We start from the raw sequence: 19,493 nt of genomic DNA, 5'->3' as shown, positions 1-19,493 counted from the left end.
TCTATACAGGATTTCAACATTTAGATTGTATTACTGGTCTGTTTTAATTTAACTATGGTACCTTAGTTGAAGAAAAGCTGCTAATGAGATGCCTTATATTTCCCTTTGAAAGGAATGCAACATATCTCAACTTCATCAGAAACAAATGCTTTCTTTATTTAAAAAAATGTTACCACTTCTTAAAATCTGTTCTATTCAAAAAGGAATGGAGTTGAAACTGTTTACAGTGGGCATTCATAAAGAAACTGCATGCTTATCAGTGCCTGATTTCCTCGGAATTTTACATCAGCTAAATTTAAATTACAAAACTGTGGTATAATCTCTCTTGAAACTCAATTACGTACAATAATAATCTGGCATAATCTACAGAGATTCTTTATGACATTAGTCAGAGACATCCAACCCAGGCTCTCAGGTTTCGAGTCTCCTCCATTTTTAATATACAAACATTAATATAGATACTTTTTTCCATTTACCATTTTTCCTTCAACATATCACTTAAAAAAAATTGGAGATTAAAAATTTACAATAACCTCTCAGCACTTAAATAATGTTCACTTTTAGACTGTGAACGGGTCCAAAAGTGGTATCTGGATACTAGCAAACAGGTATAACCCCAATTCGTCTTAATCCTCCCACTGCAAAGGGTTTAAGGAAGGTAAGATTAGAGATTACAGTCCAAACAAATTCTAGGAAAGGATGACAAGCATTTCTCTAGGGAGAAACAGAAGAACAGATACCTTGAAAAACGGAGGAGTTCTTACCCAGTCATTAAACAGTACAGTCTGAAGATACTAAGGAACTGGGGAGCCTTAAGGAGTGCCACATGAAGGCTGAAAGATTTTATTTTTTTTCTTCAAAGTACTGAACATATAAATCAAACTTAAGACAAGAAAAAAATATGAGAATAAGATAGCATTCTTGTTATCTAAATATCTTTATGTACACAGACACATCTCCCCAAATTGGTTACTGGGACCTTCCAGGAGCTTCAACATATCCCCATTTTGAATTTTTTCCCCATGGATTCTGTGTCCTGAAAACCCTGCCAGCAGAAAATGAATGCAGCTATTTCTGAAATGTAATGGCCTCTTGAGAATGACATCAGGTTCTGCCTCTGCATTACTTTTAGTCTTGCCTTTCATGTTTTATTGTATATCGTATTTACCTGAATCCAAGATAACCCGGAATTTAAGATGACCCCCTGATAATTAGATTGCATATATGAAAAATTTACAAATTTATAATTTCCCATGTATAGAATAGAATTATTGAAAGGTCATCTTAAATTCATTGCCCCGCACTGCTGAAGCAGGGAAAGCAATGTTAGGGGAGCAGGCAGTGAGGGATACAGTATGGCAGGTACAGAGTGGGGGCAAGCAGCTTGACACTTGCCCTTTATAGTCCCACATCTTGGCCCTTCTGCCTGTCCCAGCACTTACCTCAGGGGTGGGCAAAATATGACCTGAGGGCCGGATCCAGCCTGTCAACTGACTAGATCTGGCCTGCGGCTGCCCCTACAGCACTTCACGTGGGGCTGAGTCCCACCCTCATCCACCGGGGCAGCCCGCACCATACTTCAGCCTGCGCCCACTGGCCTGGGCCCCAACCAGAGCACATAGCTTCCAGCAGGACTCCTCCCAGTGCAGCTGCAACCAGCTGGGTGCTGCTCTGTTCCCCTCGCCTCCAGATGTGCCTCTTCCTCCTGCTCCTGCCCCTGCTGCACTGCTCCAAGCCGGGGAGAGGTCTGGGGGGGATCTTCAGCTGGGTGGCTCCTGCCCTAGTGCATGGGGCTCTGGCTCCAATTCCCAGCTGCTTTCTACTCACTCCGCCCACTCAGCAAGGTGAGCAGCCAACTGCAGGTGGGAAAAGCAAGTGGAAGGCACCTGTGTACTGGGGCAGAAGCTGCCAAGCTGAAGCTTCCCCCCTAACCCGTCCACAAGCAGACAAGGGTGCATCCCTCCACTACACAGTGCCATTTTAATTACATTACCTCAGTTAGGCTATTTCTTCCAGGAGAAATTCTGCCTGATATTTGTCCAGAACCAAAAAGCTCATGATTTACCATATAGCTTATTGGGCTGTGCCCCAGAAGAGTCATCAGCATTTCAAGCCACGGTGACCCCACAGCTCACACTGCTCACTATGTGTCTGTACTCCAGATACCTGCACACAAAGGATCTGTGTGATAATTAGCCCTCTATTCATGACTGGAACCAGGCGTTCTAGACATGAGCCCCAGACCTGGGGCTCCAAAAATGTATATGCAGATGAAGCCCAGGACAACCTGGTCGCAGGGCCACACTAATCATATGCGACAGGCTGAGTGTCCCAGGGGTACAAGCACGGGGGCTACGCACCCCCAGAGGAGAAACCCGAAAAGTAAAGAGAACTTACCTACTTTAGGGCTCCAGACACCAGACGAGCGCTGCCGATGAGAAAAACCCATGTGGTTCATCAGCCGCACCTATATACAGCTGGGGCTGGTGCGTGACATCATGGATGATCGCCGGCCGGCCAGGATAAAAGCCGACACCAGCTGGGAGCTGGGGAGAGTGGGAGAGGCAGCATAGGCTGCAGATGCTCTCCATGCCAGCGGCAGTCAGTGCCAGCAAGATAAAGGAAGCTGTGATCGAGCAGGGACGCCTAGGGAGCAACAGCTGCGAAAAAGTCCCGTGCCAGTCACGGACAGCATCGGTGTGTGGAAAGAGACCCTGCTCCAAGAACAGCAGGGAAAAGCATGGAGGATGGTGAACACTCCCCATACCGGACACTTATAGACCAGGTCATGGGAAGAGAATTAACCCAGAGAGAGAGGTATGAGAAGCTCTCATCCGGCAGAGAGCAGAGCAGCATTGGGGGAATCAGCAGGGCACAGGCTCTAGGGCAGAGCCAGTATAACAAGGTGGTTCAGCCTGATCTTTCTTTTTGCATACCTGCCTTTTTTCTTTCTTTCTTTCTTTCCCTGGCGTCCTTCCCTTTTGTTTACTGCTGACCTGTGCCCATTCTTCAGTTGCCTCCTGTTTTATTTTGTTGTTTTATTTCACTTGCTTCTGACCCTTCATTGAGGGATCCAGGCGATGGCCATACAACAAAGGACCGCCCGCAAGAAGCAACAGACAACTGGCAGAGAGCAAGAGAGCCCCGCAGGAGAGGGGAACATCCATCGGCCCCAGGGTCCATTAAGAAGAGAAGTAGAACCGATACCTAAGATCGAGCAACAGGTAAGAGTCATCAAGACCGGAGGGCCGCTGCATCAAGATCAGGTGGCCCGTTGGAGACTGGCGTATGGAACGGGTGTAGGGGAGGTGGAGCCCCACGAATATCCATCAGGAGGATACCTTGAGGGACCGCCAATGGGAGACCCCACCACTGAAGAAACACTCAAAGTCATGGCAGGCAAGTTCTGGGATCTTCCCTGGAGTGATTGGGTCAGAGGTTACATGAAGCCTCCCCGCGCCCATCACCAGGCGCCCGCGCCAAGGCAGCACATGAACGGATACTTGAAGCAAAACAGGCACACTGAGAAAGGGGGCAACAGAGGTATTCTGGGTGAACTGTTTGGGGCCCCATTTGTTGATGTTTGCCGGGCACTTAAGGCTGGTGAAGAAGGGGGAATCATTGGAAGTGGGAAAGGAAGGCACAGCTCAACTGTGGGAGTGAAGAGGAAATAAGAACATATGCAACCTAGTGGCTCACCACTGCCTTCTGACAATGAAAGCAGAAATGGGGAGGCAGCCCTAGAGAGGCAGGGGCATGCAGAATCTGAATGTAAGCCTTCTGGATGACAAAAAGATATAGCGAGGGTTCAGACAACATTACGCAGGGTTGAAAATGCACAGACCCAGGTACCAGAACCACACAGAGAGGTAGGTCAGTGTAAAAGAGAGAGCAAGAACATTTTTTCAACAGGCAGGATGCAGGCATGGTACCACAGAAAGCAAAACAAATGCCTAAACTGCAAGTTGAAAAGTCTGCACAAGTAGGCAGCTTGGGGTTGACCATGAGGGAGGCCATACGGGAGGTGAAAGGCCAGATCAGAGTCTGGTACAGGGAACAGGCCCAGAAGATCTTTCTGTTCTGGGCCCCCTGGGTGGAAGAGGGGGAGGAGTGGTCTGCTTATTTTAGCAGGTTAAAAGGGACCAAGAGAAAGGCCATGACTAGCCTGGTAGATAGAGCAAGTGTGGAGCACCAGTTGAATGAGGGGATGCTGGAGATGGTGGAAGCTTTCTAGCAGCAGCTCTGCAAACCCAGAGAACCCAAGAGCCATGTCAGAAAGGAGAAAAGTCAGAAGCTGGTGGAGGAGTTGACTCTGGATATCAACAAAACTCTCCACAGCTTCAAGAAAGGTAAGACTCCTGGGGCAGATAGCCTGCCCAAAGAGCTCTACAATGTTTTCTGGGACCAGGTGGGCCTCATAACCCTTCTTTACAAGAAGAGGGTGAGGGGAAACTTGAAAGATTGAAGAACCATGAGACTCCTGAACTTTGACTGTAAGTTGCTGGCCAAAATCTTGGCTAAGCATTTTAAGTCTGTTATAGACTTGGCTAAGCATTTTAAGTCACTTATAGGTGATCCACAAGGACCAGTCATGTATAGTGCCAAAGCAAAAGATCTGTGGATCCCTGCTGCAACTGTGAGACATGCTACAGTACCAATAGGAGAGAGGGTTGAATGCCACCATGCTGAACCTTGACTTGGAGAGGACCTATGACTGAGTGTCCCACTGGTCCCTATTTGAGAAACTGAAGATGGGGGTCCCCTTGACCCTGGATAAAGACACTGTACATCAGCATAAGCAGCAAGGTGCTGGTAAATGGGTTCCTGACAGCCCCAATCACAATGGAGTGGAGCATCCAGCACGGCTGCCCACTCTTCTTCCTGATCCTGTTTATCTGTGTGATGGAACCACCTCTACTTTGGCACTTGCGTATGCTCCTGCTGAGTACTGTGCACCTTTCTCCTGGGGGGATCCTCTCAATAATCCCTCTTCAGGGATTTGAAGAATGTTATTAAATTCCCCCTCAGCCTTCTCTTCTAAGTACTAAACAACCTGAGTTCTTTCAGCTTTTCCTCTTAAGTCTCGCTTCCCAGGCCACTAATCACCTTTGTCATTTTGAGCTGGACTCTTTTACCCTTCCTGAAGTATGGGGCCCCAAACTGGATACAGTACTCTAGGTGAGCCCTCACCAGTGCTGAATATAGTGGAAGAATCAATTCCTTTGATTTGCAAGGGTCACTCCTGTTAATACAATCCAGGATGCTGTGGGGCTTTTTTTTAAAATTTTTTTGCAACAAGAGCACACTGTTGGCTCATGTTCAGTTTATGGTCTATTTTAACCACCAGGGCCTTCTCTGCAGTACTGCAGCCTGGCCAATCCATGTTTGTGCATGAAATTATTCTGTCCCAAGTGTAGGATTTTGTACTTGAATAGAAGGTGATCAGGTCACTTGCTTTATAAAAGTGTTTTTCAAAGCATCACTTACATGAAGATCTGCAAGTTCTATCTGATATATTTCAGATGCCTCTTCAATATCAAATGCAAATGAGTTTTGAAGAAGGCAAATGTCTTTTGAATACTTACAGAGATCCTTAAATTTTTCCTGGATTTCCCCCTACATGTGTTTTAAAGCCTCAACAAACCTGCCCAGTGCAAAGTCCAAATCAATTCCTTCTTCACTCAATAAATGTTTGCAACAAGGACGGTGTGAATAGTTTATTTCAGTGATATGTTTCATCAAAAGATTCAGTTTAATCTTAAATGCTTTCACATCAGTGAACCTTTCAGGCAGCAGGCTTCCCTTTGCCTGAAATTTTACATTCAGATCATTCAGCAGTTCTATTACATCTGCTAAAAATGCTAAATCCCAGATCAGACAGTTCAGCTTTCTGCTTTCCTTTCTCTGTTAGGAATACATCAATCTCATTTGGCAGCTGGAAGAAACATTTGAGATCCTTACCCCAATTGAGCCATCCCACTTGTGAGACATCTCCATATTCCGCTTCAATGTGGTCAAGGAACTGTTGAAACTGACAGTGGTTCAAGCCAGGGCCCCAGATGAAATTCATGCTTAAAAGAACCACACCCATGACTGATTGCCAATGTAACACCTTGCTGCAAAATGACTGCTGGTTTATGATGCAGTGAAGCTGCCTGGAAGGGTCAGCATTCGATATCTGCCTTTCATTGCTGATGTATCCTATTACATCAGCCTTGTATCCTGTCATGGTTTGTAAATCATCTGTTCTTATGCTTTTAAGTTTCTCCCAATCAGATGAAACATTCTCACTGTTTCACACACTTTGAGAAATAAGTCTTCTCCTCTGGTTGTCCCCTTCAGACTCTAAAGTGCATCAAGCCTTTCAATAACTACAATCTCCAAGTCTATTCCTTGCACAAATATGAGTGGTTGGGCTGTATCTGACATGTCATTACTCTCAAGTGCCAATAAGAAGTCTTGGAACATTTTGGCCTATTCATTCAGCATGCTAGGCAAATCTGTCCCCATCTCATCTGCTCATAGTATGAGCAGAAAGACTCACGTCGTTTATCATTTCTTTTTCTTTTTTACGGATATGCCTCCTCAATTACCTGCATCAGGCTCTTCGGTGAATTATCTGTCTGTAAAAGGTCTCCCACCATCAGCAACTAACTTTAGCCACATGATAACTAGCTTGAGCAATTCCTAGGTTTTGCTCAATGTCACTTTTAAAAATATTCTGCCAACTAGCAAACTGTTTCTGAGAGCTTCTGTTTTGTCACTCATAGGTTACCTTACCAAACAGTCATACTTTTCTTTATGATGTGTATCAAAATTACACCTTATGCTATATTCTTTGAACACTGAAACAGCGTCTTGACAAATCAGGCAGACTGCTTTGTCTTGTCATTGCACAAAAAAGTAATCATACTTCCACAGCTCATTGAACACTAAGCACTCACTATCAATTTTGTTTTTGTTTTTTTGACAATGACATGGCAGTGGGTGGCTCCTTCAGTACATCACATACAAAGATTACTGGACTGTCTAGTTGGCAATGACGCTGAATTAATCTAAGGCACTACTCTTCAAGTGAATTTCAGGAACTCACCACAACTCCTTGCAGTTTTTCTGCAGTAGGAAAGACACATGGAGCACCTACCAGAGTAGGTAATCCAGAGTAATCCCATCCCTAAGAAACCCTAGGGACAGACAGTCCCTGGTTCTGCACACAGCAGGGAATGGAAGGACCTTACAAGCAAGTTCCTCCCTTCCCTCCACAAAACTCCACACCCCAAACTGCAGCAGCAGATTACTAACTATAGAATATCCCCATCTACTGATCCTCATTGATTAATTGCAGCACAACACATTACCTAGCTACTCTGGGAGCCTATGTTTGGTTGAGAACAGCCTGGAGCCTGCCTCAATCCCTGCTACTACAGCCCAGCCCATGACACATCAAGTTCCAGGACCAACAGACTGTGAGGAACAGCCCAAAGTGCAGGAGCCACAACAGCAGTCATGGCCACAGCTGTATAGTCTGGGCCAGGCTGGCCAGGGACATGTTAGTTCCTGCTGCTACTGGCCAGCACAGCATGCTTCGGGACACACAGAAGTGGCATCTACATGTGCTATTAGCATGGAGGAATAAACTCCGGTACATATCATGTCAGAGTTTATTGCTCCTCGGCGCCGTGTTTGAACATGCACTCAGGACTGCAGCATGTTGAGCTGGGTCAGAGCAGCCCTGGCAAGGGGCCTACAGGGTCAGCCTTCCAGCCCAGTGCTACTCCAACCCAGCTCAACATGCTGCAGAGGGACTGGCTGGCGCACAAGGTGGTCCAGTCCAGGGCTAGCCAGCAGGCAGTCCCTGCACTGAAGCACCCTCGTGCCCCAGCCAGCCCCGTCAGTGTCTACACATGCACTGCTGTGGACTACAGAACTCTACTGTAAGATAGTTCTTGTATTTAGAAGTACTAACCTGCAGGAGAGTTACTTAGTTTCCTGTGGCCTAATAGACAGGAAAAGTTAATCAGGCAGATGCACAGTAAATGTCTCATTTAGATGCGCCCATGGAGGAGCAGCTACAGTCAACGTGGCTACAGCCATGTGATCTGTGCCAAATTGGGAATGTGTTGGTGTCTCCATCCCACTTCCTGCTGCTGCTTTCTGGTACAGCATGCTCTGGAATACGTGGAGGAGCTGCTATTGTGGCCATGGCCACAGCTATGCATGTTTGTTCTGCACCAAGTACTGGGCTGGTGAGGGATATCACCCAGCTTAGCCACTGCAGCTGCTGCCTAGCACAGGGTATAAAGCAAGGTACAGAGCATTCTTCACCAAGCAGCTGCTATAGCTTCAGGGACTGGGACAGAAGCAGCAGCATGCCCCTGACCAGCTTGACATGCACTGCAGAGCAGACCATGTGACCCAAGCCACAGCCACAACTCCTCCCCAGGTCTCTATGCCATTCTGCATGATGTACTGGATTGGTTGGGGATCTGCTAGTGCCTCTGTCCAAGTTATAACTGCAGCTGCTGCAGGGGCACAGTACAGAATGGGCTGGGTAGCTGTTGTTGCTATGGAAGCTCCTTTACATGCACCTAAGTGCACTGCACTTCAGGATACTCCTCGCAGTCTACTGCATCCTGGAGCTCGGAGAGCCAGCTAAAAAAGCTCTGCAGAGGAACCACCATATGGGCTGTATATTACTGATCCCTGATTTAGGTTATATAACCTCTCTACATTCCTATTTATACACCCTAGAAGACTCAAGCCTTTTTAGTCCTGGTCTCATTCAACTGATTATCCACCAAGACCCATAACTCCTTGGTAAGAGTCAAACTCCTCCGGATAGAATCCCCATCCAGTACATATGGCCTATCATTTTTGGTTCTATATATAATTTACATCTGGGCATATTAAAATATATATTGCTTGCTTCTACCCACCCTACTAAGCAATCAACATCACTCAACATCACCCATTTTAACTATTTCACTCTCCTTAAGTCATGTGCAAAGATTAGCAGCAGCAATTTTGTTTTGCTTGAGGTTACTGATAAAAATGAAAAAAAAAAATAGAACAAAGAAGCAGTTCCCAGAGGAACACCAATAGGAACAAGTCTGTTCCCCATTTACAATTTTGTGAGTGCTATCAGTTGGTTAGTTTTTAATCAATTTAAACATGCACTATGCTAATTTCGTATTATATTTTCTTAAGAAAAATGTCATGCAGTTCTCAATCAACCGTCTTTCTGAAGTCTAGGTATGTTACATACAGTATGTCCTCACCATAGCAATAACATCCCAGCAAAAACACCCACAAGCATGACTCACCCACCTGCTCCCACTCACGTACTCCAAGCCTGGAAATAAACCACCGTGATCATTCCAGACAATCCAATCCCTCTATAGCCTATCTTAGAATCTTCACCTCAAGCAAGCTTGAAGAGTGGCTATTAGAGATATCTTGAAATGGCCTGATAAACATTTCTGGGTTTGAAGTATGGACACAGGTGAAGGAATGGACAGACAGGGCATACTCGGGAGCATCCCAACCAAGGTATATAGCTTCTTGGTGTAGATATGCATGGGATGCACATCAGATGTGTAATCTCCTAAACATAATATTGCTTCATTTTGATAAGATCTCTTTTCCATAAACCTATGCTGGCTGGCATTATATTACCTGCTTTGTTGATGAATCAAGCTTTGTATCAGCTATTCAATTATTTTGCCTTGGATCAGGTAGACAGGCTTAGAACAGCCTTAAAAAATTCACCCCTTCCTAAATGTTAGCATTATATTAATTTTCTTCCAGTCCTCTATAATAGGGCTGTCCAGCTCACGTCCCACAGAGTACGAGACCCCCCCATTAATTTGCAGCTCTTGGGCTCTCATCTAGCTATTGCTTCCCCCATTACTCTGGTTGAACCAGGAATCAGGATCTGCAGGCTCCATCCTACCTACTTCCTAGTTGTCCCCCAGGGGCAGCACAGTCCATGGCACATGCAGAAAGTATGGGGCAGACACCAGCGCTCATGGTGCCTGCCACAGGGTGGGACACGGACAGCCTGCAGCCCAGGGAACTTGTGGCTTATGTTTAGTAGCCCCAGCTGTTTAGTAGTTGGACAGCCCTGCTCTAGGACATTAAGTGTTCAAAGAGCTCCTTGGCCAGGTCTTTTAAAATCTGTGGATCCAAATGATCTAGGTCTACTTAACCTAAAAATATCTAGATTTCATAGCTTCTGATGATTAATTCCCTCCTCAATTGCTGCTAGAACACAAAGTATTTCATTACTACCACATGTTATAACTGTATCACTTGGCCTTTTCCAAATATAGAACAGGAATATTCACTGAACAATCTGTCCATTCTGCAGCACTATTAAGAATTTTACTTTTTGTGTCTAATAATGGACCATTTCTAGAATTCATTTTGTTCCCACAACTTGCTTTAAAAATTCTTCATCTTACTTAATATTGCTGGCCAGATTCTTCCTGGTGTTCTTTTGCTTCTCTTTTCACCTTTCTCGAGTTTCTGGTTTTGGATTTATATTAGTTATCACCAACTTCCCTTTTCTTCCACTTATGTTTTTATTGCCCCTTATGCTGGCTTTTTAATCAGTTTAGCCATCCCTCTTAATTCTGGGATTTGGGGCTTCTAGTGCAGGACTTGAGCAGTTCCCAATTGTTATTAACATTTTCCCATTTAAATTATTTTCCCCCACATAATGTGTCTTTTAATTGTTTTCAGTCTTGCAAAGAACATCAAAATATCAGCTACATAAAAAACAAAGCATTGAGAGTGTCTGTGTATGTGTAAACTGCATGTTTGTGTATATAAATTGGTTTGGACAACTTCTGTTTACACATGACCAATATAACTAATTCATGATAATGTGTCTCTAAGCTACCAATACTTTAGGTTCTGGATCAATTTCTGCTGAAAGAAATTAAAACAAGGTTAAAACTATGAGTGTTTATAAATGTGCTCCAGGAGTTGGGGTGCTTTAAAGCGCCCAGAGTGTCACATGTATCAGTGTCCCTGAGCTGAAAAATGGCGGCAGGGACCATTTTTCCTGCTACCATTTTTCAGCGTAGAGACGCTGATAGATGTGATGCTAGAACATGGTCTAGGGTCTGCTAAAGTGTGGTAATTACCACATTCCAGCAAACTCGATTAATTAAGTTTGCTCTGACACACTGTAATTACAACACATCGGAGCAGCCTCGCTGCACGTCTATAGGCAACCTATATGACTAGCCTTTAAAATACACTAATTAGGTATATAAAATGACAAACTACACAAGTTTCCATCTGTGAATGGTGAAATAATGATAACCAAGCACAAAGTATGTTGACTTTGTAAGTTTAATAGCAGGGGATTTTATAGGAACTACAAAATTAGGGCTGTGTGAAGCTTTGGTTGCTGATTGATTCGGCGGAGATTCAGCCTGAATCGGCAGCCAAATCTCCAAATCTGAACTGAATCAGGAGACCCTTTAATCTTTCCGAATCAAATCGGAACCCTCTGAATCGATTCAGAGAGATTCGATGATTCAGAAACAGACAGCTGTAAATGATTTTTCTACGTACCTTGAGGTTAGGGGTGTGCGAAGCAGGCCATATTTGATTTGGATTCGGCCCGAATCAGGGACAGTGATTCCATTCATTGATTCGGATCGCTGTCCCTGATTTGATTTCACCGAATCCAAAGATTCAGTGCTGATTTGGAGAATCAGTGATTCAGCCAGACACAGCTTTAAATGTTTTTCCTACATATCTCGAGGTACCAGAGCGGCTTGTGAACGCTGCAATGCTGGGGTGGATGGAGCATCCCACAGGAGCATGGTGCTCCCCGTCCTCCCCACAGCGTGTTCAGTAGCAAACCCAGGAGTGGACCAGAAGTACTTCTGGTCCACTTCCGGGTCTGGTGGGGAGTGCGCGGGGGGGGCCCCGGCTCCCCCCCGACTCAGTGATCAGCCATGGAGGGACCCTGGGTGCCCCCCCTCCCCCCCCCGATCCAGGAGGCACCAGTTGCCAAGCCGAGAGAGTGCGGGCGGACTCCCCAACATGCTCTCCAGTGGATCTGGAAGTGACCAGAAGTGCTTCTGCTGTCGAGCGCGCTGGGGAGCCCCCCCATGCTCCTGCAGGACGCTCCATCCGTCCCAGCATCGCAGTGTTCACAAGTCACCTGGTACCTCGAAATATGTAAAAAAAACATTTAAAGCTGTGTCCATGTTTGAATCTCCCCAAATCAATTCAGAGAGTTCTGATTTGATTTAGAGAGATTAAAAGATCTCCTTATTTGATTCAGATTTGGAGATGTTTGCCGAAATGGGCCAAATCTCTGCCAAATCGAATCAGCGACCCAAGCTTTGCACAGCCCTACTCAAGCTACCAGGCTGAGATGCTGGGGCAGATGAAGCGTCCCACAGGAGCACAGGGGGGTCCCCAGCACGTTCAGCAGTGGACCCGGAAGTCGACCAGAGGCATTTCTGGTCCACTTCCAGGATCACCACCGAGCCCGCGGGGGGGGCACCCCCCCCCCCCCCCCCCCCCTGTGGGATGCTTCATCGGCCCCACCATCACAGTGTTCCCAAGCCGCACCTGGTACCTTGAGGTATGTAGAAAAAACATTTAAAGCTGTGTCTATGGCCGAATCACTGATTCTCTGAATCAGCACTGAATCTTCAAATTCGGATTCAGATAAATCGAATTGGGACAGTGATCCGAATCAATGAATTGAATCACTGTCTAAGATTTGGGCCGAATCCGAATTGAATACGGTCTGTTTCACACACCTCTACTGCAAATCCCCTATGTCTTTAATGTCACAACACTGAAAAAACTGTTGAAAAATAAATTGATATAAGCACCTTGAAAAATAAATTATATACTACAATGTACGTATGACAAAAATATCCACAGGATACAAGTGCCAAAAGGATGTTTATTTTCTACTGAAAATGATATACAGCTCGGTAAAGAGATTTGTAAAGATCACCTTCTGTTCTTACCTGACTGGCTATAAGGTAAAGGAGCTCTCCAAGGGTGGGTAAAAGGCATTGTTTCAATTTACTATTCCTGAAGTTTTCCCTGATCAGTTCGGTTAAAAGTGTAACAGCCTAAAATGCAAAACCAAACAAGAAAAATATTAGAACACTATTACAAGATGTGCCTGAATAGCAGTCTTTCTTCAAGCAAAATTAAATATGAAAGCAATTTTAAGATTTGCTTAAGACCCAACCCCAAGTCTCTATTCCTTGGACAAATCTTCCATTCTCATACAACTAGGTTAGCAAGGAAAGACAAGAAAGTAATCTGTTAAACAGTTATAAGCTGTTGCCTAGAATAAAGAAGACCAGAGCAGCCTGTCTAGTGAGCCCCAAGAATTATATAGGGAAATTAACCCACTAAGAATTCACAGCAATACCTCCAAGAGTGGTCCTTCATAGGGAAGCTGAGAGGAAAGAGATCAGCTAGTGCACGGGTTGCCAATACAGGACTACAATTAAATATGGCAGAGAGAGGACAATAAATACCCTTTCCCTTACTTTGCAATTTTTCTGGAAGAGGGTCCCAAAACTTAACTTATCATGGGGTCACTATGCAAAAAGAAAAATCATAGGTCTAGATATTAAATTAAGAGAGTGGGAAACAAAACTCCAGGGCTCCCTATTTTTTACTTAACCAATGACTTGCTATGTACCACTAAATAAGTCACTTGACCTTTCTGTACATCAGGTTACCCATCTGTGATAAGTATTATGTCCATACCTCATAAGCAGTACCGTAAAGTCGAAGGCAAAATTCTGGACAGGCAAGATGCAGCAAGCAACATTTATGCATTTACTTAGTAGGACTGTAACCTGGCACTCAATCAGGACTTGATTAAGAGAACATGCGCCTTCCCCCCCTCCCATCCCACTGCCCCCCAGCTTCTGCACCATGAACCAGACAGAGCACAGAGTGCTGGCTTAGGCAGATGGTTAGGCTCTTTAAATTCCCACTCATATTGTGATGTGCAGCAGGCATAAGACAGGACACCAACTTAATCTCTGTTTTAAATGAGGGGGTAAACTCAGCCATTTTCCCCTGCTCACAAAACATCCTTCTCCTTCAACGGTAGAAAGGCTCTGTGTCAACGGCAAACTCTGGCAGTGTGCTTTTCACCCCCACATCCAGATCATTGATGAAGATGTTGAAAAGCATTGGTCCAAGTACCGAACCCTGGGGGACCCCACTGGCTACCTTCTGCCAGGTCGACACAGATTTGTCTACTAGTACCGTCTGGGTAGAACCCCGCAGCCAGTTTCTCACCCATCTGAGCATTGAATTGTTGAACCAGTAGTCCCCTAGTTTTACTTTGAAAGCCTCATGGGACACCAAGTCAAAGGCCTTCCTAGAGTCTAAGTAAATGACATTGACCTCATGTCACTTATCCAGGTAGGAGTAACCTGGTCGTAGAAGGAGATAAGGTTAGTCAGACATGACCTACCCATGACAAAACTACGCTGGCTGTTGTTCAGAATTTTGCCTTCTACTAGCTTATCACATACGGGTTCCTTGAGAAATTTTTCAAGATCTTTCCTTGGATTGAGGTCAGGCTGACCGACCTGAAGTTCCCTGGGTCCTCTCTCCTCCCCTTCTGGAATATGGGCACAACACTGGCCTTCTTCCAGTCTTCTGGGGCCTCTCCCAAGCACCACAAATTCTCAAAGAGGTTAGCCAGTGGTCTTACAGTGACTTTGGCTAGTTCGTTCAGCACTTTCAGATGGAGTTCACCCAGTCCTGCTGACTTATACATACCAACCTCTCTAGCTGTTCTTTCACCAGCTCTACATTGACTGTTGGTATGTGATCATGCCTACTGTGACTATTCTCTGTCATATTTGCATTCAGCAGGCTATCACTCTTAGACTGGTGGAATACAAATGCGAAGTACTCGTTCAGGAGTTCAGTTTTCTCCCTGATGTCAGTGATCAGATGTCCAGATGCACTGAGCAGTGGTCCCACATTTCCACTGGTTTTTCTCCTGTTACCTGCGTACCTATAGCAGGACTTCTTATTGTCCTTGATTTCAGTTGCAAACCTGAATCTGGTTACTGCCTTTGCTTTTCTAATCTGCCCCCTACAGGTGTGAGCCAATCTTAAGCAGTTCTCCTTGGGGCCTATTCCTAGCTTCCATCATTAGTAAGCTTCCCTTTTCCTTTTCAGAAGATCAGCCCCTATGTAACCTTTTTTGTGTACAGGTATGGACAACATCTGTGCTCCAAGGATCGTGTCTTTGAGGAATGAGCACTCTTCATCCACACTTTCCCTGCGGTCACTGTTGCCTATGTTCCCCTCTATTGTCAGATCACTCACCAGGTCATCCCCCTTGGCCAAAATCTAATCTTCCTCTGGTTGGCCTGTATACTTCCTGAGACAGGGAGAGCTTGTCAATACAAGTCAGGAATCTATGTGACTGGTAAGATATGGAACAAGTGTTCTTCCCAGGAGATGTCTGGGTAGTTAAAGTCACACATAGTATTTGATAAAGGTTCCTTCAGAGGATCTGATAAAAGAGATCCTTTATGATAAATGTTCTGATAAAAAAGTTCTGATAAAAGCCCTTTCAGATGATCTGATAAAAGTTAAAATACCTTGAAATATTTTGTCTCTGATAGCATATTATCATATTTACTCAAATACAAAATGAGGTTTTTTCCCCCCAGTCCGCAAGGGGAAAAAGCCCCTCATCCTACATTCACATACAAGGACACCTCACTAAATACATTGTCCATTCATAGATTGTAAGGGGCTAGAAGGGACTTTGCAAAATCACTGGGTCCAGCCCCCTGCACTAGGCAGAAAAGACAACTGGGGTCAGGTTACCCCAGCAATGTGACCATTCAGTCTCCTCTTGAAGATTTCCAGGGGAGGTGATTGCACCACCTCTGGAGGGAGTTTATTCCACAGTGTGGACACCCTAACTGTGAAGAAGTTTTTCCTAGTGTTAAGCCTGAAACCATCTTCCAGAAGTTTGTCCCCAAGTCCCTCAGCCTTTCCTCATATGGCTTGCCTTGCAAGTCTCTGATCATACAGGTGGCTGTTATCTACACTCTCTCAAGCTTTCCCATGTCCTTGTTGAAGTGCAGCACCCAGAACTGGACGCAGTACTCCAGCTGTGGTCTCACCAATGCCGAGTAAAGTGGAAGAATCACTTCCTTGGTTTTACATAAGATACATTGGTTGATACATGCCAGAGTATTGTTTGCCCTGCTGGCTACAGCATCGCACTGATGGCTCATATTCATACTATGATCTATTATTACCCCAAGGTCCCTTTCAGTCATGGTGCCAGTCAGTATGGCACCACCAAGCCTGTATGTTGGGGACTGTTCGTCCCCAGATGGAGAACTTTACACTTCTCAATGTTGAACTTCACCTGGCTCCAATCCACCCAACTTGCCAGCCTGTCAAGGTCCACCTGTATCTGCAGCCTATTTTCAAGTGTGACTATGCTCCCCCATAACTTGGTGTCATCTGCGAACTTGGCCAGTGAGCTCTTCACCCTCACATCCAAATTATTGATAAAGATGTTGAAAAGCAACTCCTGAAGGACACCACTGGCCACTTCTCATAAGGATGACACAGATCCATTCATTAGAACTCTCTGGGTCCTACCCCACAGCCAGCTTCCTATCTGTCACAATGCAGGGTCCCCAGGGATGGCCATGATGCCCCTAGGGCTCCAAGACCATGCCAGCTTTGCCCCGTGGGCACCTTCTAGTCTTTCCTGCCACATCTTGTTGATTTAGATAAGGTAGGTAGGCTGCCCTCAAGTTGCTGTGCAGTCATGGTCCTGATGAACCCCACTAAACCCTGTAAGTTCTTAGACCCTTTGCTGAGTCCCACTCTAAGTAGGTGCCCCGCGGTACACCCCAAGCCTTATAGGCTAGATGCATGGCTCTGAAAGCGCCCCTTTACCATGCCCCATGCCTTGCAAGATGGTACGTCAATGTTGTCCCTATAATGAGGTCTTGACCTAATTCATCCTTCTGTTATCACTGGGCCCCTGTCCCCTGTTGCGGTGCCCCCTGGCACTGGGCTCTTCCCAGCCCAGTCACGGTGCCCTCTCTGGCACTGGGGCTCCACATGGTAGTGTGCCCCCTATGAGGCCTCCTCCTCCCCAATTAGCCTCATCCCGGTCCACCGGTTCAAATAATAATATAAATACAAGCCCCTGGGCTACAACATAACCACAACACTGAAGACCACACTCTTCCCTTTTAAGGAGGCAAGCTTCTCTCTCCATAACGTGCATCCCCTAGCCCCAGGTACTTTAGGAGCTCTTGGAGCCTGTTAGACTTATCAGTAGCAGAACAGGCAACCAAGCATCTCCGCGTAAGTTTTCCTGCAAGAGCTCCTTCTCCCTAGCTGCTGCCAAAGATCTGACTTCTGCCAGTCCTGGCCCTGAGGCTTACATGTGCCCAGACCCCGTCTCCTTCCGGTCAGCTGACGGGGTGCAGGTGCCAGCTAATTCCCTCATTAGCCTGCTGCCAGGGCAACCTGCAGCTGTGGAGCGCTACTTAGCTCTCAGGGCTCTCTAGCTAGGCTGCTTCTGCTCTTAAAGGAGCAGGCACACTTGAGTGCCCTGCAACACTACCCACCTAACTATTGAGCAGTTAAGGCCACAATCCTCCAATTTTCCCATGAGAACATCATGGAATACCAGATCAAAGGCCTTTTGGAAGTCTAGGTATACAATGTCGACCTCTTCTCTCTTATCCAGGTGGCAAGTTACCTGGTCGTAGAAGGAGATGAAATTGGTAAGACAAGACCTACCCGCAACAAAGCCATGCTGCCTGTCATTCAGAATCCTACCTTCTGCAAGTGTATCGCACATAGACTCCTTGAATTTTTCCAGGATGTTCCCTGGGATAGAAGTTAGGCTAATTGGCCTATAGTTGCCCATGTCCTCTTTCCTCCCCTTCTTGAAGATGAGCACAACACTGGGTCTCTTCCAGTCATCAGGGATCTCCCCCGAGCGCCACAAGTTTTGAAAGAATTTCACCAGAGGTCCTGTGATGACTTTGGCCAGCTCCTTCAGCACTCTCAGATGAAGTTCATCCGCCCCTGCTGACTTATAAATGTCCGACTATTCTAACTGATCATGCACCAGCTCAACATCAACAGTAGGAAGGTGGTCATTCCCACCATGCCCATTCTGAACCCTATCTAGTATGGGTTTCCCCTTAGTTTGGTGAAATACCGAAGCAAAGTAGTCATTCAGGAGTTCAGTTTTCTCCTGAGCATCGGTAATGAGGTGTCCTGAATTGTTAAGCAATGGCTCCACACTTCTATTTATTTTCCTCCTGTTCCCTGTATGCCTAAAGGACTTCTTATTATCCTTGACTTCTGTTGCTAGTTTAAATTCAGTCGCTGCCTTAGCCTTTCTAATCTGCTCCCTACAAGTGTGGACCATTGTTGTATAGTCCTCTTTGGGGACTGTCCCAAGCTTCCATTGTTTGTATGCCTTCTTTTTCAAGAGGACCATGATATCCCTATTAAGCTAGGAGGGCTTAACCAACTTTTCTGATACCTTTCCTCCACATGGGAATGGACTTATTTTGTGCTTTGAGGATCACGACCTTGAGGAGCAACCACTCCTCATGCACTACTTTCACCTTCAGTCCCTGGTCCCACAGTGCTTCGCCTACTATTGCCCTGTACTTGTTGAAATTCACTTTTTTGAAGCCCAGAACTTCAACCCTACTAGCTGATTTGCCTGTCTTACAACACACAGTGAATATCTTTGAACTGCTGCTAAAAGTAACATATGCTCAGTAACAGAAACCAACTATGAAGATGATTAAATGCAGCCAACACTGAGCATGACTATAAAACACATGGCCTATACTGGGAAATGTGTTGATCGGAACCTACTACAAAGATAAGTTAGCGCAGGGGTGGGCAATTATTTTGGGTGGAGGGCCACTTATTCAGTTTTGGCAAGCTGTCGAGGGCTGCATGGGTAGCCCCACCCCTTGACAGGTGCCCTGCCTCCTGGTCACTGTCTTGGGACCAATGTCCTAATGTCTTGGGGCCAATGTCTCAGGGCCAGCACCAGTGGGGCCCAGAGTAGGGAACAGGCTGGCAAGCGTCTGTGGAGCCAGGCTGGGTTGCACCAGCAGGGAGAGGGGGGGAGCTGGCCCGGCTCCATAGACCCCCTACCAGCCAGGACCCTGTACTCCTGCCGCACTGCTCTGGACCCCGCCGGCACTGGCCCCAGGACTCCAGTGTGGGCCCCATGCTCTCACACCCACTCATTCCCAGTGCCCCCCAAGCCTTGTGGTACAGGTGGGGGCACCACGCAGCCCCGAACCCCTGCTCACCAGCAGGGAAGGAGCTGGTGCTGAACTCAGGGAAAAGCAGCCCTTTCCCTGCCCTGTGGCCTGCACTCCCTGCTACAGCCACTTGCAGACTGCGCAGGGCTGTCCCGCGGAGGGCAACGG

The 19,493-nt window shown here is 46.1% G+C and overlaps 1 protein-coding gene across 1 annotated transcript in view; it reads right to left on the bottom strand.

Moving 5' to 3' along the window:
- ULK4 (unc-51 like kinase 4) overlaps positions 1-19,493 on the bottom strand; it is a 457,838-nt gene that overhangs the window by 360,542 nt on the left and 77,803 nt on the right. The window contains exon 18 of the mRNA XM_025212836.1: positions 13,011-13,118. Coding sequence (XP_025068621.1) covers positions 13,011-13,118 — 108 coding nt within the window. The remainder of the gene's footprint in view (positions 1-13,010; positions 13,119-19,493) is intronic.

This window comes from Alligator sinensis, unplaced genomic scaffold, assembly GCF_000455745.1.
Source record: "Alligator sinensis unplaced genomic scaffold, ASM45574v1 scaffold470_1, whole genome shotgun sequence".
Taxonomy (NCBI): domain Eukaryota; kingdom Metazoa; phylum Chordata; order Crocodylia; family Alligatoridae; genus Alligator; species Alligator sinensis.
This window is presented reverse-complemented; position numbering and strand designations above follow the sequence as displayed.